The sequence below is a fragment of the Molothrus ater genome, chromosome 1 (genome assembly GCF_012460135.2).
Source record: "Molothrus ater isolate BHLD 08-10-18 breed brown headed cowbird chromosome 1, BPBGC_Mater_1.1, whole genome shotgun sequence".
Classification (NCBI taxonomy): domain Eukaryota; kingdom Metazoa; phylum Chordata; class Aves; order Passeriformes; family Icteridae; genus Molothrus; species Molothrus ater.
The window spans coordinates 50,980,740-51,002,889 of record NC_050478.2 but is presented as its reverse complement, the minus strand read 5'-3'; the positions used below and the strand labels follow the sequence as shown (position 1 = coordinate 51,002,889).

The 22,150-nt window shown below is 35.8% G+C and overlaps 1 protein-coding gene across 2 annotated transcripts in view; it reads left to right on the top strand.

The window, feature by feature from the left end:
* The window catches only part of CNTNAP2 (contactin associated protein 2), a 1,032,231-nt gene that overhangs the window by 313,935 nt on the left and 696,146 nt on the right, over positions 1–22,150 (top strand). For both annotated transcript variants that reach the window (XM_036397720.1, XM_036397728.1), the window contains exon 2: positions 4,848–4,958. In XM_036397720.1, coding sequence (XP_036253613.1) covers positions 4,848–4,958 — 111 coding nt within the window. The remainder of the gene's footprint in view (positions 1–4,847; positions 4,959–22,150) is intronic.

Below are 22,150 nucleotides of genomic sequence, written 5' to 3'. Positions count from 1 at the left end.
ACTGACGATTTTAAAACAGGAGGGGTAAATTGTGGATTTGGTGTTTATTTAAAGGTATGTTCCTCCATGCACACTGGACCATATGATGTAAAAGCCTTCCATATTCAAAAGCATACTTAGTAAGTCACCATCACTTATTTCTGATGAGTTATGGTTATCAGTATCCAAATACTTTTCATTTTTAGAACCACTGTAGACATCACATCTGTCTTTTTACTTTGCTGACAGATTCTTTGCAAGAGCTTCTGGGAGAGCTCTGATGCAACTCCAGATTATTCATAAAAACTAGCTGTAACTATAAATGTAAATTCCCATTTCTTAGTATTTTTAGACAGTTTATATGCATTCCAACCTACTGCTAGATACAAATGTCAAGAAGACACAAATGAACTACAGATTGTTTTTTTTCATCTACTCAGACTACTTTGATAAGATATGTCAGCAACTTTACAGGTGACCTGTTTATTGATCAGGAAGCTTTTGAACAGACTTCTGTGAATGAAGCATCAAGGTATTTTACTCTGCTTTGCCCATCAAAAATCATTGAAATGACTGCTATAGTGAAGATAAACTTTAATAACCTGTGGGGTTGATAAGAGAGTTTGTGAGTATATGGTCTGCTTTGTGCTGCAGTCAACAGCTGTCCCTTCAAATAATGTGGTCCCTATTCCCCAAATAGTTCCTAGACTAGTAAGTGGGAATTAAAGGAATTTCAGGCAAAATAGGAGATGGGGCTTTTTTAGTTTATTCAGCATGATAGGTAGGATATTAAAAAAAAGCTATGAATAGACTGTAAAACAGGAAAGAATGGGGAGGTATATTTTCTTTGTTTTGTTGAGTGTGACCACCAGAAATATGAGAGGCTGCAGTTGTTAGGACAAGAGATCCATCTCATCTGCTATCTGATTTCCAATAGCCAAGTGCCTCAGAAAACATGTAAGAACAGAGCAAGTGCACAGCACACTTTTGCTTCAATGATCTTTAGGTCTTGAGGAATTTGAAGATTGGGGATTGCAAATGTTTCTCATTTGTGAGGCCACATTAGATGGCCTTTGTTCCGTTTATCTAATTGTTATAATCTTAAGAAGACATGTTTTTGATGGACATATGCTTATTTCCTTCTGAATAGGGAAGTCAGAGTAGCAAATGTCATCATTCCTATGATAAAGTTATCAGTTCTCTTGATCTAAACAGAATAGAGTGGAGTGGAAGTGTCTTTTTGCTTCAGAAAGTTAACATTTAAATGGACCTGAGCTGCCTTGGCCATTAATATATCACTGAGATAAATGGTATGGAGGAGAGTTTATTCCTTTGCTGCTGCGATGCTGGCAGGAGAGTGTGCTCTGTAATTGATTAACAGGGCACAGTGCATTGACTTATATGGGGAAGGCTATTATATCTCAGTAACAGGAAGGTATATATGATTCTGCTAAGTAAAAAAATTGAATTCTGCAGGAAGTAACTAAAACTGCTGGAAGAACAAAAGGTTCCCAGGGTTTGGGGTTTTTTTTCTCTCTTAAATCTATGGTAAAACAGTAGTTCATATTCTGGTGGAAGTCTAAATTGTGCAGTATATTTAGTGAAACTTTCATACAGGGCTAGAAATATTAGTTTATGTAAGCAGTCTTTTAACTTTTATTCTGTTGGACCTAAAGTTATGAGTTAACGATGAGATGTAATAGCTTCTTTAATTCTATTAATCTGAAATATAGTCCTTCCCTGTAATTCATACACATTTATGGTGAATTTCCCATATTTTAAATCCTAAATGAGCAGGCAGATTGGGAGGTTTGGTTGTTTAGAACAATGAGAAAGTGAGATTTTTTTCTTATTACTTGGTATGTCAAAATAGACATAGTATAGAGGATTACAGTTCTAAACAACAATGAAGGGAAATGGTATCAACTCAGGGTTTTTTGCTAGCCCCCACCACAGTATTGATGATTACAATGAAATTTAGAAATCAGAAGACTCAGATTAAATACTTGAGAAGCATACATGTAGATCACATACGCATACATTACATGAAGCATATTTATGACTGTCAGTAAAAATTGTGACCACAATGGCAATAGAGGGATGCTCCCTCTATTTTTTTTTTACTAAGTCAAGCTTCTCTGTCTTATTCTTTTGAATCCAAGAGTATGAGTTAGTGAAAGAGAAATAAGGCAGACCTTTAATGATTTAGAAACTAGTATTCATTCCAAATACGTTTCCCATATTTCCTTTTGTGGATCTTCAGTAGTAGCACAAATAAAACAGCTGTCAAATTAAAAGGAGGGTGTTTTCTCGATAGCTACTGGAACCAGTAAAAGATCTGAAGTGTTGATGAGCTTCTATTATTAGGAGAGGCTTTTTTCATCTGTCATGTTTTTTTCTGAGCCCAGTGTCAAAAATCTATATTTATTTCTGTTGCAGAAATGAAGAGTTTGCTCACATTTTTAAGATAATTTTTAAATGTTTATGTTTTTAGATCTTTTATTTCACAGTTTTTTAGACTATAGTAAGGAGTAGCCTCCCATTATATTAGTGATAAATCAAATTGCATAAGTTGAATGCATTTTTTGTAACTAAGTTTTTACAGTTCTAATATTTTTCCAGGAAGATGCAGGTTTTTCTTCCCACCCCAGTTTGAAGCTATGGATGGCAGAAAATTGTGTAAACCTAATAATTTACTTTGCAAAATGTATTTAAAACCCCTCAGGAAACAGAAAAAAGGTACATGTTCAATCTTAGCTTTCGTTACTGATGAGAAAATGTTTTTTTTCCCTTAAGGGTAAATATCATGTAATATAAGCAAACAAAAATTATATAAAAAGATTGTGGTATGTATTTTAAAAAACTTCTGATTGTGTGTTGTTCTACTTTTAAATGTTTCATTCAGTTTTTACCTAGACAACTGGAATAATGGCAAATGCCTTCAAGTCTCTAGCTAGGTAGCACAGAAAAAGAAGAGACAGCACAAGTAGTTTTCAAGCCGAAAAGCTATCATGATCTATAGAAAATAAACCAATAGATGAAGAAATGCTTGAGAAAAACTTTGTCAAGTAGTTCTGCATTTATATGTTAGGCCAAATTTGGCAATTATGGCAGTCTGCTGCTCACTTCTAGTCTTAGCTCTAACCTTGTACCACTTTGGCTGAAACAAAAGCAGCCTGGCACCCAGGATCTGAGAACACAGGTGTGTGCAGAGGTGTGTGCAGCCCTGGTGTGCTGCTGCTGGGGTGAGGTGTGAGTAGCACCTGGTTTCTGACCAAATGTGCTGCTCTGCTGCAGCCAGAGCAGAGGGAAGAGGAAATCGATCTTTCTGCTTTGTGGTATAAACAGTAATGTTTCAAACCATTTATCTACCCTTGTCAAAATTCCATCATTAAATGCTGTGGTAGTGAACTTAAAAGTCATTGGAATTACCCTTTAATTCAGTCCAAAGTAGCTGCCCTTTACTCTTGTTTGTGCTTGTGAGGATTTTTTTTCCCCTTAATGTTTGTTAACTCAGACATTTGTAAAGGACACTTAATTTCTTTGTTAAATGTCAAAATACTGATTCATGAATGAATGTTCTTTTGTGTTTCAGTACTTCAGTTTCTATTCTGTGAAAGTAATTTTATTTTTCACTACATGAGACATTACCTTTTAGGAGAATTGCATTATATATTACTTGATGCACTCAGAAACCTTTTTTTTTTTCCTCCTAAAGTTCTTTAGAAGGTAGGATTAATTTCATTTCCGTGTGTGATCCAGTCTGATCAAACAACTGGTTTTTAATTGTACCAAAACTAGGTGTTGTGGCTGAGCATTAAATATGCTGCTTATGCATATTTAGACATATTGCAGACTACCTATGGTGACCTAATACTTTATAGACACATAAATTGAGGGTATTTCCACTTACATCAGAGACTGTGCTGCAGTGCATATGTTTAGAAAGATTAGTTAGGCTTACTGGTGTAGGTTAAGGCTTTTTTTAGTTTTACCTGTGGTATAAATGAGTAATTTAAGCTACATATTTCTCCCATCTGTTGAAATATCTACAAAAAAACTCACAAAAGGCAGTACATTAATTAAGTATTTGAAATATCTTAAGCCATTTCTCTTCATTCTAATTTATATAATACAAAGAAGGAGATTTGATTTATAACTTTTCCTTCATTAGGATGGGTAACATACTGATTTTGATTTTTTTCCATTTTAGATGTTAATACCAAGTTAATCTTCTTTATAGTAAGGTAAAATGGAAGTGAAGTACTTAAATGAATTATAGAGATTAGCTAGTATAGTTTCTGTTCAGTGAATCTGTTGTATCTGATAATTCATAAGCATTCATTAATATTCCCTAATTTATTTTCTTTTTTTAATATCAGATTTATCAGCACTTCTATTACAGAAGTGAAAATATGTATCTTATTTACTTCTTAGAAAGCTGTCATGATAATACTTTTCTTTAGCACTAGTTTTTTGTGTCACCAAAAACATCCCAAATGTTTCAGAGTAGGCTTTTTTGTTCAACCCCTGTATCCCCAAGGAGGGTGATGGCTCATGGTTAGATATTACCATTATCTTATTTTGTCAGTGGTTGAAATCTTTATTTTCTCATGTCAGTGTGTGTGTTTGTGGTTTTCTGTGAATTTTCTTGTGGTTTTTGAGGTGAGTTTTTGTTTGTTTTGTTGGTTTGTGGTTGTAGGGTTATTTTTGTTGAAAAGCTGTGATGTAGCTACATGCATTCCACATATACAAAAATAAAAAGGATGTGTTATGTTATCACCCAGAGGGAAAATAAAGGGCACGTTGTCTCTTAATACACATGAATAATTAAGAGCATAAAGTGAATCTGTTTTCTTGTGTTTCAGAAAAGTGTGATGAACCTCTGGTCTCAGCATTGCCACATTCCTCCTTCAGCAGTTCATCATCCATGACAAGCAGCTATGTGCCAGGGTATGCCAAGTTAAACAAGCGAGGAGGTAAGGGACATTGTCAACCTTAATGTTTGGATATTTCAAAAAGTGATGAATTATATTTTTAATGAGAAAATGTGTTTTATGTGAAATACTGTTGGTTACTCTTGTTTGAACAGACTCTTTTTATGAACTGAATTTTCTCTTTCATTGTATGGGAGACTAATTTCACTGCAGGGAGAAGGGCACTACCAGTAATTTATAGCAGCATGGGTCACATGCCTGATGTCAATGGACTCATACAGTACAGCTGCATCATTGACTTCACATAAAAGGGCTTGGGTACCACAAGGTGGCTGGGTCCTGTCTGCATTAGGTACTTGCAAGGTCATGGTTGGAGCAAAAATAAACAGCTTTGATGTGACTTGTGGATGCAACTTGTTCCCACCTCAGCAATGACTGCTGTCATTCAGGCTGTTTTCTATCACCACAGGGGCTTTGGCTTATGCATATATATCTGTAATGCAATGAGTATCTGTAATACTTCTCTGTTCAGATGTGACAAAGCTGCCTCAGACTTAGTGGTTGGAAGAACAGGTGCATAAATTCAATGGCCTACCTGGTTTAATGATACTGAGGCATCATCCACTGTCCACAAAGAGTGCTGGTAACTCTGCCAGCTCTGCCAGTTGTCTGGAGGTCATCATGTAGGAAGGAATGAGATGGGTTTGATGTCAAGACAGGAAGCATAATCTGTAAGTGGGGAAGAATATAGGGTAGGTCCAGGCATAGATATTCCTATGATGTGGCTCAGGTACTACCTGGAGGCTGAAATGGGACCTCAGGCTCAGTGGCAGGGTGGGTGGGTTCTCCACTGGGTAATGCAGTTATGGCCTGTTGGTACTCTCAGAGCCCTGACACTGTTGGTTTACTGGTCTGCAACTTCCCTGCATATTTGTGTTTTACAGCTGTAGAATTCTTGTTCTTTGATCTCTTTATTTCCTTCTTTGTTTATTTTTTGTTGGTTTTTTGTTTTTTTTTTTTATTTATTTATTTTTTTATTTTTTCCCCTTTGGTCTCTAAAATCAGCTTTAGCAGGCCCTGGAGTTAGTTTCTTTTAACAACTAGCAATTGATATAGTGAGTTACTTATAGTCCTGCTTCCTCTGATGTCAGTCTGTGCCTGAATATTGAATACCTCTGCTGTCATCCCATGGTTGTGGTCCTCTACCCTACATTTTATAAAATACCAGTTTATTCTCTGCAGAAAAGGTATGACAGGTACAGAAATATATCAAAATTGTTATACTGGTAAAGCCTAGCCCATGAAATCACTCAGCTAATTTAAATGTTATACAGATCAGGTTATGTTATTGGTTGTTAAAAAATTGCTATTGCAAGAGAGCTAAACAGATGCCAAAGACTAGCTTAGAGAAAATATGACTGATGAGCTCTAGTGCTACAGGCCTGCAGATCTGATGCAAAATCTGTGGCCAGACAGGAGCATTGGCAATTTCTTTGGTTTAAGGCCTGCAGACCAGTAGATAACGTGGTTTGTTGCTTCTGAATGAGAATAGATGTTGTTTTATGCTGGTTCCAGGCTTTTATTTCAGTGCTCCATGTATTTTGGTACATGCCTTTTGCAGTTCTCAGGATTTCTGTGGCAGTGTGTTTGGATGCATGTTTTGGTAGGCTGTCAGGTCCTTTCAGTTGTGTCTTTAAATATTGATTGGGTGAAAGGAGTGGTGCTTCAATCCTAAAACACTACTCATCTTTAGGTTGAATTCTGTTGTATGATTATAGTCATATCCATTTCCTGTTCTAAGTTTAAAAAAAGGCCACTAGAACCACTTTAATAAAACACAACTTAGCATCAGCTTTGCTGGGAGGCTCTTCCTTTGTTTTTAGATGAGTATTTCTCCTTTTTGTTTACAAGACTACTTATTCTGTTCTAAGTGAAAGGCAGATTGACATTTGGAGTTTAATTTTTTCTTTTAATTATACTTACCTCTCCTTTTCTTAACCTTAAAATCACTAAATGCAGTTTCTTTTAATGATGTTTCTTCACTGATATGGATCAATGTTGTCATTAATCAAACACTGGCTTTATTTCCTCATTGGAAATTTAGTTGCACCCTTTGTTAAATAGCAGTTTCATCTCTTTGTTTAAATAGCAACTTTGCTAGATTGTTATTATCCGTCTCTTAGTATCTATGAAGCATAGCACAAATACTTTTCAAAACTGAGGCTCTATGTACATAAACAATATCTTTTTTCCAATCCTAGTGGCGGTAAAAGTACTGCAGAATTCAGGAGTGTTTAACACAGGAACTTGTCTGTCTGTGTTTATGCTTCTACAAGTGATGGAAAATAGCTCAGTTTTAATACTGAGCTATTTTACAACTTCACAGAATTACAGATATTGCTAATCAAACCAGTAATAAGTGAATCCAATTTTTTTCTCTCCAAGGAGTCATTATCAGCTAATAGATTCCCAAATCAAATGTGCTATTTAAACCACACTATGCTCAAGTCATTAAATGGAAAGAACTCCCCCTCCTCTAGCCCCAGACCCCTTAAATTAAAGAAATGCACATTTGAAAATTCTACTCTCCAACCCAATTATGTTTCTTTCGTGTATTCATGGCACGTCACTCCAGACTGGCAAAACACTTTATTTGAATAGATGGGATATTTTATTCCATTGATTAAGGCACTGATTCCCTGAACAGCCACATCATGTTATTAAGGAGGCTGGAGTTGTCACTGTAGTTGTTGTGGTTAAGTTTCCTGCTATAAACATTGCATTTGGAAGGATGCATGCCAAAAAGAATTTAATATTTTCAGCATTTTTTAGGAGGCTTCAAAAGCAGAAACATCCATGAATTTACTCTAAGGTTTGGTAACACTTCATTTACAAATCCTGTAACTAGTGATTTCGGCAAATAGAATTAAGTATTTGTGGAATGGCATTGATCTGGAAACTGCCAGGGTGTATATTTAGCGTGGGTTTCTGTGTCAGTTTGTGAAAATATTTTGCATTTTCCCCATCTCTCTACTTGGACCCATGTAAGCCTTCAGCAACTTGTGGGTTAGTAGGTATACTTATTTCAAATGAAATGCAGATTTGATGGGCAGAAATTTGATTAGAAACATTAACCTCTCCAAATCAATGTATTTGGTGGTTCTTCTGCATTGCTGCTTGTTCCTGTTCTGAACCTTATTTGTTAAATTTGTTAAACAAGGAGAAGTATCCTGCGTTTTCTTGAGGTGGGGGTGGGGTGGCGGAGACGGGGGTGGAAAAAGTTATTTTTCATTATAGGAAAAAATGCTGATTGTAGAAACAAATATTTAGTGGTTACCTACAAGTCTGTCACTGTCTTGAAAATTTGTGCCTATACATATTAAATTTTCCATGTTCCCATTATTTCCATGTCAGTGAGTAAGAATCTTTGATTTATATAGTCATTACAACTTTGAATCTGTGTTTCTTTTATCACAAAGAGCCAAAAACCGGGGGGAACACTGCAAGTGTTCATTTTGTACCAGCTCTCTCATTCATGGACCCCCAAAGTCTGTCTCATGGGGTCTCCTCCCTCTTCTGCCTTCCTGGGCGCTTTTAGTCATAGCAGCTGGTAAAAGCAACCAAAATACTTTCATTTTATTATCATGGAAAGAAGTAAGGAAAATGTAGACAAATTTGTTGCTTTTCTTTGTGAGCAACTCTACTACTACTACTAGATATATTACTACTTATCAACAGATTTAACTAGAGTTAATGCTGGATAAAGCAAGTGCTGCTATTCCCATCAGGCCTGCAAAGACAAGGGGGTAAAGATCCTTTGCAATTCAGCTGTGACAAAATTTCTGTGGAGTGAGAAGGATGCAATGAATTTTGTAGTGAATGTAGGTTTGGTTTGTGGTGGCTCCTGGATTATGTTAAAGGCCTATAAGCAAGGACTTGTACTTAAAGATTTAAACAGTACTGAATTAGCAACTGTTCAGACAAAGCTGGATGTAGTCAGTTTCTATAAAATTATCCTTTTGGTAGTAAGATAATATTTAATTTTAAACAACTAAGTCTTAGTGCTCTACTGTATCATAGTGTTGGCATATTTTTCATTTGAATTTTAAAGTTATCTGCTGTGCTGTTTAGTGCTAGTATAACAAAGGTACAAATTATTTTTGAAATGTCTGTAACTTATGTGAGGGGGAAAAAGCACCACAGAAATGGAGAATGGCTTTCCTTTTTTCTTGTGTCTGTCGCTATCACTTTAATCTATATATATGCAAACATTGGGAAATATTTTAATGCTTTAAAATCCTAAAACTTTTTGCTTTGGATGGATTTCTTAAGAAAAATAATCTTGAGTTTTCTGTCAATTATTAGCTCTGATTCTCCTCCTGTGTAAACCAAACAATTCCAAGTATGTTAAAGGATTCAGTGTGCAATTTGGAGAATATGGGGATGTGTTAACTTTGAAAAAAAATTAATTGTACTTTCTAAAATGACTGCTACTGGAGTCAACCCAATTGGCACATAAATATATGCCATTAAGTCATTGACAGATCAAATTTTAACTGGAGTCTAGTTAGTAGACTATCTAAAAAGATTACAGGTCCTTCCATATTTGTCATCCCTCTTCTCCCACAAAAGTCTGTATTGCTGCCACCTTAGTAGCTAAAGTGGCAGCAGAGAAAAGGAGAGCTTTCAATAAGTTCATTCTACAGCTTTTTAAAATCCATCCTCACTAAGTTTTTCATATGTGATGTCAAGGTGAAAGGGTCTAACATCTTTTGACCTGCCATCAATAGGATCAATGGACTGCATCACATCATGAGAAGGATTCTTAGCACACATTTGATATAATGTATTATCAATCTTCCTTTTAATGGTTCCAAACTGTTGGACCCTATACTTCTCACTCGTACAAGAATTAATGCTGCCTATCATCCATCTGATACCATTGTAATTCAGGGAAGAAAGTCTACATTATTTCAATGTAATGTAGTGTTATATAATATAATTGGAAGCTGCTTGAAACTGAGTAGAGTCTCAGACCTTCAGAAGTAATCCCAGCAGACAGTGAAAGTATGAAGGTCATAATGAATTTCTGGATATGTGGAAATTATCTTTTGCACAGTGGAATAAAAAGAGGAAATTTGGTACCCAGGGGTTCTGTTTTAAGTCCAGTATTAGCAGGTAATCTGATGCTACCAATGAAATTGATAACATAAAATGAAAGGAAGTATCTGTAGAGCAGTTGATGTTCAAAAAGCAGTCTTTCTAGCACCACTGTGTAAATTGTATCTAAGCTTTCAGATTACCTTTTAATCAATGCGCTGACCTTGGCCTGTTACCAGAGTTATTAATGTGACTATAAAATAAGCATCAGAAATTTTAAGTGTTGGCATAGGTGTAATTGTGACAGGGTTTTTTGGTTTTTTTCTTTCTCAATGGAGTCTTAAATTCTGCCTTCTGTATGGAAGATGCAAGAATTTACCTATAATGGGATATGGCTCTTTATTCCCCAGTTCATTTCCAGTAAGTCAATCAGATCTATGGCAATGGTTCTACTAAAATAAATTTTAAAAAGGCTCTTTTTACCTTCACTTTTAAAGTCTCCAATACTATAATTAATATCGCTACTTCTCCAATTCCTTGTTACTATTATATAATGGAAATGAGAAGGATTTTATGTAGTTTCCTTTTGGCATAGTCAATGTGGAAGGGGCAGTTAGCATCAGCCTGGATTGTGTGAGCAGTCTGGGCTTGTGCCTTCACAGGACTTGCCAGGAGTTTAGTTTGGGTATGAATCTTGAAGGAAGGAGGTGCTCCCTCTGAGCTAACATTTGTCCAAATGAACAGTTAGCATGCACACTGTAGATCAACACTTTAAATACTGCAATCTCCTTGTGTTGACAACAACAACAATTTTGGGCTGACTAAGAATACCTGTACACAACACAACTCATTGTATTTTTCCCTCTTAGGAAAAAGTTATGGAGTTGCCAGTGGTTTGGAAGCTTTCACTATCCAGGTTAGAGCATATGTTATCTTTTCTAAGTAGACAAGATCCTGAGAGTAATGAACAGAGTAGCATAAGAGAACTGGTAAAATCATGAGAGTAGTATTAACCACTTAGCTTTTGTATGTCTGTAAGAGAGCTCTTGCTGAGCTAAATCACTAAAATATGGTTGCCCTTTAAAAAGTAAATGAACTGCAGTTCTCTTTCTGTAAATATGTGCTTTAGAGAAACACAAGTTTTACAGTCCACTTCAGTATGTTTGCTAAAACCATCTCACGAACAGTGTAGATCAAGCTAGGTTTTCAGAAGTCAGGACGAATTGATAGCCCTTATTTAATAAATGATTTCTTATCCATTTAAAAATATGGAAAGTTACTTATGGTTGAAAAAGATAAGCCTCTGTCAATTGACTTATAAACAGACCCCAAAAAGCAGGTTTGTCTGTGCCATAGCATTATTTGTGTTGCACACAGTATAAACAATATTTCTGGAATGCTTTAGAGAGAATACAAGCAACTGATGTGTTTTATTGGGGGAGTTCTCTGTGTGGTTTGAGGGTTTTTAGGTTTTGATTTTGTTGGTGTTTTTAAATTTTTGAAAATTCATTTCAAGACATAACTCCTTTAGGAGCACTGTTACCTGTGAGAATAAGTGAAAACCTTTTCATTTTATTAGTAACATGTCCTTTTAGTATTACTCATAATATTTTTTTTTTGTAGCATTAACTTCCATCTCTGGGTTTGTTTTTGTTTTTTTCTTTTAAAATTGATAAAAAATTTGGGTTCAGTTCATTTTTTTGCATCAAAAAAAGATATAAAATTTTCTCTGTCTTTATCTGTTTCACATCCTACCATATAATCAGTTTTGTTTATTCTTCACCTTCAAACTAAATAGTTATGCACCCCACTTGGATTTTTAATGCAACCCACAACCCACCTCAGCTCCACAAACACTTATATCCCCCTTTTGAAGGCAACTGTGATTGCCACTTAGTTAATGTCCAAAGTTGTTTTCTGTGCTTTAACAATCTGGCCTAATGAAATATTTTTCATAAATACCTATTAGATGTAGAAGGAGTTCTTAAAAAAGACAAATAAAAATATTTGTACTAGCTCATTCCTCTGAAAAAAAACATTAAAACATTCATTGCAAAAGGATAGTGAATTTTGTGAAGGTGCAGGAAAAAGAAGCATCACAAAGAGGAAAGAAAAGTGACAGTGTATATCCAGGACAGACTCATGCATTGAAAAAATAAGTTTAGAAAGGAAAGACATCAGCCTTTTCCAATCCAAGAAACAAAGTCTGTAGTGAGTGAAGCTCAAGTAATTGCATTAAAAAAGGCATCATTAGCTTATGTTAATTTACCATAGCCTGATGAATACAGAAAGCATGACCGTTTTTTCCAGTTCATAACTAATTTGTTAATTAAAGTGTTCAGAATATCTAATTGGCTTATTTCATACACATGTAGATGGAGAGGAGGAAAAAAAATAACACTGTGCTCTCCAACTTTATACGTTTTTTCTTACAGCAATCATTTGCAGAGGCAGCAGTTCCAAGCTCAGCAGGAGACATAAGGCAAATGGGCAGCTTCCTCAGGGAACAGGGACGGGGACAGGAGATCATCCTGACTTTACTGAGCAGCTAGATTTTTTCAGAAAAAAATCAGCTTATTTCATTAATTGTTTCTGATGCTAATGGGCAGCTGGGTTTGGCAGAAAGGTGGCTGTGCTGGTGGCAGAGAGGGGGCAGTCTCTCAGAGAGCCGGGCTGAACCCATATATACAAATACACTTTTCCCATATCCTTAGGGTACCAGTGCTGCTCTGGCTGTTTATCCTCAGAGTAGCCAAATTCTGAGCTTTCAACTACTTTGAGAGTTTAATTTGACAGTTTCTCAAACAGCATTGGTACATTAAGTAAATACTTCAGAAATTTCTTTTGGTGTTCTTATTGGCTTCATCTTGAAAACGCAGACCTGATGAGCTCTCCTGCTCTACTTAGAATACTGTTGTCGCAGACATCTTTTGTGAAAATCCTTTTCTTTAGGATTGTTCCCCTCTGAGAAGCTGAGGCCTCAGAAACAAAATGTAAACAATGGTTGTCTGCTGCTGTGGAATGCATTGGGTGTGTCTGTGATTGGGCCATCTTGAATGTTTACAATTAATGGCCAACCACAGACCAGATAGCTTGGACTCTCTGTCCGAGCCAGCTGCCTTTGTTATCATTCTTTTCCATTCTATTCTTAGCTAGCCTGCTGAGGAAACCTTTCCTTCTATTTTTCTTTTTAGTATAGTTATAATGTAATATATATATATATATATATATATGATAAAATAATAAATCAAGCCTTCTGAACATGGAGTCAGCATTCTCATCTCTTGCCTCATCCAAGAGCCCCTGTGAACACGGTCACATACTGCCATGATTTAAGCCAAACTGGAAATTAAACTTGAAAAAGAGGTTTTGAGGACACCCTATAGCAACCTTCCAGTACCTGAAGGGAGCCTACAAGAAGGGCAGAGAGGGACTTTTTACAAGAGTACATAATGACAGAACAGAGGGGAAATGTCTCTAAACTGAAAGAAAGGATGTTTATATTGTATATTAAGGAAAAATTTTTTACTGTGAAGGTGGTGAGGGAATGGAACAGAATGGGAATGGTTCACCAGAGAAGTTGCAAATGCCCCATCCCTGGAAGTGTGTAAGGCCAGGCTGGATGGAGCAATGAGCAGTGCAAAGTGTCCCTGAACCTGACAAGAAGCTTGGGAATTCTATGGTCTTTAAGATCCCTTCCAATCCAAACTATTCTGTCATTGTATATAGAATTAAATTGATGACTTAATAAAAATGGAGATTTGTCTGAAAAATGCATAAGGGCATATTAGAGTTCAGCTGGATGCCCCTTGAAACCAATGCCTCACAAGGAATTTGTCTACACGAGAGTTGGCACACGGAACAAGCAAATTGGAAAACTTCATGCTCTTCAGACACTGGGGCTACTTTGCTTGCACAGAACAGTGGGAACATGCAGGATTAAAAAACTCCAAAATCTCAATATAGGAAAACGTGGCCAACCTCTATTGGCAGATGAGGTATACTTAAAAGCAATAGAGACTGAGAGTTTAGATATCCTAGACATGTTTTTTTTCTACAGATACTTCAGACTCATATGCAGAACTGTGTAAGTACAGAGCTCTGGAATTAAGGCAAAGATGTGTAGTGAGTGTACAGAGGATGCACTGTCAGCTTTTCCCAAGGTCAGTGTCTCCTGCCAGATGCTATGAGTGTTTCACCCTCTCCTGCACACAAAACACAGGTTTGCCTTACACAGATGGGTGTAGTGCAACTGATAGATTGCTGCTCTGAGCATTTGAGCCAGAGCATTGCCTTTCCCAAATAAGTCATAAACAAGCATAAGTGCTGGTAGAAATGGGAGCTATTTGGCTACCATTATAACCTCCCACTACAGTTATATGCTGAAAGAGAGAAAAGAAATAATGTGATAAAATGAGGCTATTTGTTGCAGATGGGAGAGTGCAGCTATTATTCATGTTTCAGCTTTCACAATGAGATTATTCACAAGAAAATCTGAGCTACACAGTTAGAGATGGAACATTAATACTTGTTTTTCTGTATGTAAGTTACTACATAAGTCACAAAAAATATCTCTGGATCTGGAAGAGTCTGGCTTAGCATCCAGTCCCATGACATAAAGGTGCTGGTGGTTTCTCTTTGTTTTTTCTCACTTATATTTGTGCCAGCATAACTAAATAATTTCTTAATTACACCAACATTTAGTTGATATAATTGTAGTGTTATAGTCACCTGACAATCACAAAATCAACTAGGTTTCAAAAGTTGTTTGATGTCATCAAGTCCAACCTATGACCCAGGACTACCTTGTCAACTAGAACATGGTACTAGTTGCCACACCCAGTCTTAAACACCACATAGACATGGATATAGCTATAGATTAAATAAAATTATACTTTCTGTGTTGTTCTCTGCGTGAAGATTTGTTGTGCTGGAGTTCAGCTAAGGACCCAAGCAATGCTCAGAAAAAAATGTTAATCGCAATTTATCACTTTCCTCCTGCTATCTGCACTGGCTTTTGTCTTCTGAAATAATCCATTTTTGGCTCTGGTTTATAGCTCGCATAGGAAAATATTGTTCTATATTGAACATCTTTGGGAGTTTGTCAGCCAGCTAAGAAACAAATGAATATCATCAATGAACTAATTTCTTTCAGAGGCCTAAACTTTTCTGACTGCTTCTAGGACAGATTTTTATTTCTTTTAGGACAGACTTATGTTCTTTATTACAAAATTCGTTTGAATGGTCAATTTTCCAAGTGACTCAATGTTAGATAAATTGTCTCTGCTGTGAATCATGAGTCTGCATAATGTGATAAGCAATGGGGGAAAAGAATTAAAAGCTAGCTTGCTTGAAATCTGCTTTTTGAGAAGTTGTCTTTTAGATGTCTTTGCTTTTCAGTATTGACTACCATCAAATTTAGCATTCCTGCTGGGCTTTTAGAAACTCAACTCCCATTACTGAGCTAATTTTGCTTTAGTTAAGAAAGTTGTCAGAAATTATTTGATTTTTGTAAGGATCAAAGGGTCCTCTGGTATTTAAAAACAGGCACTTGATCATGTCTATAATAACATAATATTTCTAGATCAGGAATAAGCTATCTTATAGGTATCCCTGTCTTCCTTGTTTTTGCTAGTATAGACTGGATGATATTATGATGACTCAATTTTGAAGGAATAATAGGAATTGAGGAAAGTAAAAAGATACATTCCTACATTGAGGAATGTAAAAAGATAAGTAAACAGAACTATTACTTAGTGAAACAGGAGAGTGTGCTTTGGCTGAGATGGAGAGCTTGGATATTGCACAGTGGTGTACTGAGATGACTTCAGCTGACATTCTGCAGAATATGGAACATGTTAGAAACTGGATTTTTCCTTTAATAAACAAGCAGAAATGTTTAATATATACAGTGGGAAATGGTACTTGAACTACTTGGCTTTCCTCAGTTTCAAGAAGTTGTCTCTTTTCTATGGTAGAGAATAAAATTCCCAACAAAAGCCAGTGTAGGAATATTTGATTTGCTGACTGTAGAAGCTGGTCAGCAACATCCCCCATAACAAATTTTGAATACATTGAGGTGATTGTTTCTTATACATATTAGTTTCCAGGTGGAATTTTTTTTCCAAGGAGAGGGAGATGTTCTTTCTTTTATAATTGTGATTAACTAGTTTCTAAATTGGGCTAAAGTGGTGCTCAGCTATCAAGAAGAAAAAGTTGAATGCTAATTTTAAAAATATAAGGTTTTGAGAGATCAGAGAAGCTGTTAATTACAAGTCTAATTATTATGACCAACTTCTGAAAGTTGCTTTAATAAACTTCTAGTTTCTAGGCAAAACCAAATTCTGTATATTATGCATGGAATATGTGATGTGAAGCACAGTGGTGATATGCTTTAGCTTTTTCCTTACCTTGAAACAGCAAATAATGCGTAATTCAGCCAAGGCAGTAACCAACACATTGACCAGCAATGGCTGTTCAGTGAGCCGTGTCCAAAAGCATCTGGAAAGAAGTTCTATACCTGGAGATCAAAGCAGAGACACCAAAAACTGGGTAGCTATTGGGAAAAATTATTTTTCAACATTTCGTTTCTCAAGTTTCCACTAGATTTTAATTAAGGAATGGTGTTGAGCCATTCCCAAGGAATGTCTTTTCTGCAGTTTGAGCAAAGGCTGGAGCACCTTGCTTATAAATAGGTGGTTAAGGGCACCCTTTGAGAAAAAGCTGCTAGTTTACCAGCTCATTGGGTGTGATATGGCAATTCCTGTGCTCTTAGCTTGTTGCCTTACAGCTGGTCCCTCCATGAGGCTGGAGTCACAATGACAGGGTTTGCTGGGGAAATCTACAGGCTTATCCAATTTTATGGATGATTGCAACACTTTCAGCCTCTCAGACTCATCTACAAAGGCAAGGAAGTTTAAAAGAACAGGGGAAGTTGATGGCAAATAAGAAAAAAGGCAGGAGAGACCTCAAAATAAATTGATTTAACCTATTGGCATAGGTCCAGAGCTTATTGAAAAATAAGAATTTGGATTATGAAGTAAAAATTACAAACAAATTCCTAAGATAGCAGAGATAAGAAAACGACATAAAATAATGCTTTGGTTTGACAAGAATATTGGGTGTTATCAGAATCATTAAGCCATATAATTTCTCATCACCTGAAAAGAGCTGTCCCCTTTTCTCACCATCTTCTATTCCCTGAAAAGAGAAGTTTTTCTCATTTTAAGGCCTTTGTCAATGACAAGCTTTTTTTTTTTCTTGTTTAGAAGGTTGCCATGTTTTTAGCTAGTGCATAACAGCAAAAATAGATTTGTCTCCATAGTCTAACATGCCCCATGAAACACAGCTGAATGCTTAGCTATAAAAGTGCTTACAAGTATTTCAGAGACTTACCATATATCACATTACAGGCAGGTAAATTGAAGGCTGTAATCATGCCTTTTATCTTGCAAATTTGCCCTAAGAACTTTAAAGAGGTCTAAACATTACAGCTAAGGAACAGGATGCTTCTGATCAGAGTAACAAAAATCATTGTGAGATTTCAGCTTTCTGTCAAGGTCCTAGAATGTATATACAGAAATTAATTTAATTATGTACTTTATTATCTATAGCAGTTTAAAATTGACTGGTTTATTTCCAAAATTTTAAATTAAATATAGGCATTATTTTTTCTTAACATTGGGAGCTCGTTCTTAGTATTTTTCAGAAAGCCTTTGCCCAGCAGAGGTGGTATACTGCTTCCTCCTTGTGTATCAGAAATATGCTGTTAATTCTGTCTTATAATACAGAAATCTACAAAACCCATAATAGTGTCCTAAAAGATGCTGAGAGCATAATTTAAAATATAATGGTTATACTGGAGATATGGACTATACCTGGAAATATAATATAGGCTGCTTTTATGGGTGATTTTAAACTACCAACAGTACCAACCAAAGAAAATATTTTCAAATGCATTGAATGTGGAGTCTATAAAAGACTTGATTCAAACAATTATGCCTAGATTTAGTTTTGATATTGATTAATAGTAGTAGTATTAGTAAATATTGACAGAGTTTTAAATAATTAGTATATGCAACTTTCTGACAAAATTATATTTAAAATATCCTCCCACTTCCCACTCCACACAAAGGAAAACTAAAGATTTTAAAGATGAAAAACTTTTTAAGTGTTCTGGCAAATTGAATAGGAATGAGCTAAACTGTAGAGGATTATATGAAATTGGAAAGAGGAGAAAAGATAGATTTGTAAATGTATATTAGAAAACTGAGCCCCTAAATTTCATTAATTTTCCAGGCAAGTGTAGAACAGAAATCCCACTGTGTTCTCAATGTTAATGGAGACAGTGTCAGTCTTTTTGCCTTAGAATTTACATGGAAAACATCAGGTAGGAGTAACATGCATTCAGGTCTGCTCAAACAAAGCTACATTGATATGCAGTGGCTACAGAGCTAATTGAGAAAACTGCTCTCAACAAATTAGGACACTCTTTAAAGTGTAGCTGTCACAGCACTGTCTGCTTCAAATTGAAAGGATACATTGCACTGCAGATAGTGCTAGTGAAGGAAGATTATGTAAAAAACAGGATCATTTGTGTTTGTTCCTAAAGGGACCCTCAGGCCAGAGAGTTCATAAATGTCTTTCTTGGATTTTATTAAGCTAATGTACCATGTCTGCATTTGATTTCTTTTTATTCCCAGAGGGCTTATATTGTTCTTTTTAACTATGTTTGCTTGAAAGTATATAATGTGCTTCGACAATATAGAGTTGAGCATCTGAGCATCAAATTTCCTTTGCCAGATAGATAAAGCTGTAAAATGAAGTTCACCAATTTATCTAAGAATTCCTTTGAAAGAGCTCATGCCAAATAAAAGAGGTAAACTCCAAATGATAAAGCTAACCTTTTATAACAATTATCTCCATATGAAAAGAAGGATTTTTTTCATGAACTTTTTTTGGTCTTTGTTGGTGATTTGACGCAGTCAATTAAAACCCCCGGAACTGCCCAGTAATTCAGTTTAATAGCAAAATAAAGTTTGGATATGGGTGGGAATGGGGAAGGTGTATAAAGACACTTGTGCTTTTTGGATAGAAAATGCAAAATCCCTTCTCTGGATGAGGAGCTCAAGGACTTCCACTTTCTCACAAAACTTGTCCACATGGAAAGGATTCTTTCACAAGTGAGAAGATTTTAGCAGCTTGTTTGCATTTGATGCTGGGTGGTAATTGAACTTCACCAAAAAGGACATGTTTAATCTATTGCAATACTGGTACCTTCTGGGTCACAGCCATTTCCATGACCTCAAATTACATCAACAGTTATTCATGGCTAATGGAAAGTGACATCACATCATAAAGGTACAGATCACCAAGAAACTTTTTAAAAGGTTCTAACACATTAAAAAGCTGATGGCTGTGGCAGAAGCATTGTTAAGGTTGTGACAGTGTGCAGTGATCACCAGCCTGATTAAAAACCGTTTAATAAAAATTGTTGTGTTTTTAGAATTCTGGAATGTACATGGAGATTTTGCAGATGCTCGATTCCTGAGGCTTGTCACTTCAGAAACTCAGCTTTAGTGTTGAAGAAACTTGTCACTGCAGATTTGGCATGATAGAGTGCAACACAATATGTTCTGACTTGCATGTAATCCTTCAGCAGATGAGTGTAGCTCCAGGGATGTTGACATGACACAAGCTACTGTTTTAGATCATTTTCCATGGTGTGTGACAATGCTAGCCTTAAACATGAATTTGTCAGGCAAAGTTGTACAAAGCAGGAGAAAACTGGTGGCAACTAAAACTGTTTCAGTTACTCTGAATTCAAGGATATTTATAATGAGAGCTAGGAATGTTAAAATGTAGCCTGGATCCAAACATGCATTGTGGCAGGAGAGATGTAACTGAGAACTTGAAGTCTGTAAATAGAGATGGGTAGAAACCTTAGACCCTGAGGAATATTGTGTCCAGAATACTTCACATTGTTTTGCTGATTAAGAATCAAGTATGATTTTTCTTCTGGATCTTTGATGAAGACTATTAAATCACAGTTATCTTGGCTTTCAGATTTTTATCCAAGTTTGTAAACCCCACACTTGATCTTGCATGTTGCTGATCTCATTGTCTGGTTCCACAAGATGCACTTGTGTCTCCTCTAAGGTCATTGTGCAGATACTGACACTACTCAATACAATGAGCTGTAAGAACAATATTCAGAATTTTAGACCTTGTAGCAGAATATTGATAAAGAGATAGCAAGACTGTGTTCCATCTGTTATAGGGCAAGCTGAACCAGCTCTTATTTTTGTATTTTTGTACTTATGCAAGAAATGACAGCCAAAGGAAGATGGCATATTTTCTAGTCCCATTTGGGACATGATGGGACAGTTTCTAGTCCCATCACTGACTTCATTGTTTAACTATTGGTAAATGTTTTGTGATAAACTTTGCTTTTAACATACTAGAATTTTTCTTCTTTAAATCCATAACTTCCTTTACAGGACAAGAGTTGGAAAGACAATGTTCTGATTTTCTGCTCTTTTTGTGCTCATTTCTACTTCTTTTTGAGAATGTATTAAAGAAATTCACTGTATGTTTCTCAGTCTCCAGGAGCTCATGGGGATTTTTGTGTATTTTTGGGGATTTTAAGGGCAACCCTATTACTACTTAAAAGTACCTATTCAGAAAAAAAGTGAAGATTGTTTACCATGAGATATCAGGCAGGAAAATATGAAAATTGAAGAAGTCCACTTCTATGGCAGTAAGATTTCCCAACATGAAAAATTTTAAAGAAATATTATATAAAGTGATAGAAAGTGAGGTCAATCTCATATGGAAAATCAATGTATTATCCTGATGTAGATAATAGTTACTAGTGGTGATTATGCAATACAGAGAATTTTTTCTAAAGGTAAAATAAAAAAAGCAAGTATGCAAAATCACAACAATTTATTACTGAGTTGTTTTCTAGAGCAGAAATATTACCTAGCTTTGCAAATTTAGCAACAGAATTTCGGGAAAGATTCAAGCCCCTGTAAATTAGAGGTTTTTATTTAAGGAGAATAGGAAAGATTTAAGAAGAATAGGAAAGCAGGGCCCTGCCTTTATGATCTTAATAATGTTAAATACCTTAGTCTGTGTAAGACAGTTGGATCATATGATATTCCCTCATCTCATCTCTTTTCTAGGCTGAACAAGGCCTGGTCATTCAGTGTCTTCTCACAGGATGAATACTCCAGTTCCCTCCCTTTTTGGTCTCCTCAATTGAGTTTAGGGTAGCACAGGAAAATTTTGACTCTCACTTGAATGGGAAAGTGGTGTCTGGGGTTGGAAAACAAAAGCTGCAAAAATAGGAGACATCAGGAGGAGAAAAACAGAGCAAAGAGATAACTCTTGAGTGATGCACACAAATACACACAGACTGGGAAAGTAGAGCTATGCCTGTCATTGAGACATTATGTGTCAGGGTCCAAGGAGAAGCTGGTGAGGGGCAAAATTTTGGCAGGAATGTATTAAAATCCACAAAATTAGAATGAGAAAGTGGGTGTCATATTCTTTGAACAAATTAAGAACAGGTCCAGGTTGGGTACCTTCATTCTCATGCAAAATTTTCATCTCTGACACCTGCTGGAAGGGAGGCACAGTGGGAAGCAGCATACACAGTTTTCTGGAGTGTGTCAGGAATAACTTCATGATACATTTTGATAGATCAAATTAATATATGTTACAGACATACATTTTTTTACTGGAGTAGCATTTGTTTACAAATTTACTTTGTAAAATCTATGGCAAATAAAACTTCTGTTCTCCAAATGATACTTTGCTTCTAGTAATAAGAAAAAATAAATTCATTGTAGTGATAAAAAATAAAAGAGAAAACTATTTGTAGTGTCTTCATAAGTATTGGCTAAATCTTGACTCTGATTTTTTTGATGCTTAATTAGCATTGTCAAATCAGGAGCTAAACATTGGGATAAGATACTTTTAAACCCACAATTAATAGCACATATTTTTTCTCTTTCATTCTTTTCAAAAAACCTGTATTTAAATCTATATTCTAACCATAATAGAGAGAATTATCATATCTTGCTTTCTCTTCTTAAACCATATGGTTTTGCCTATTTAACATTTTTATA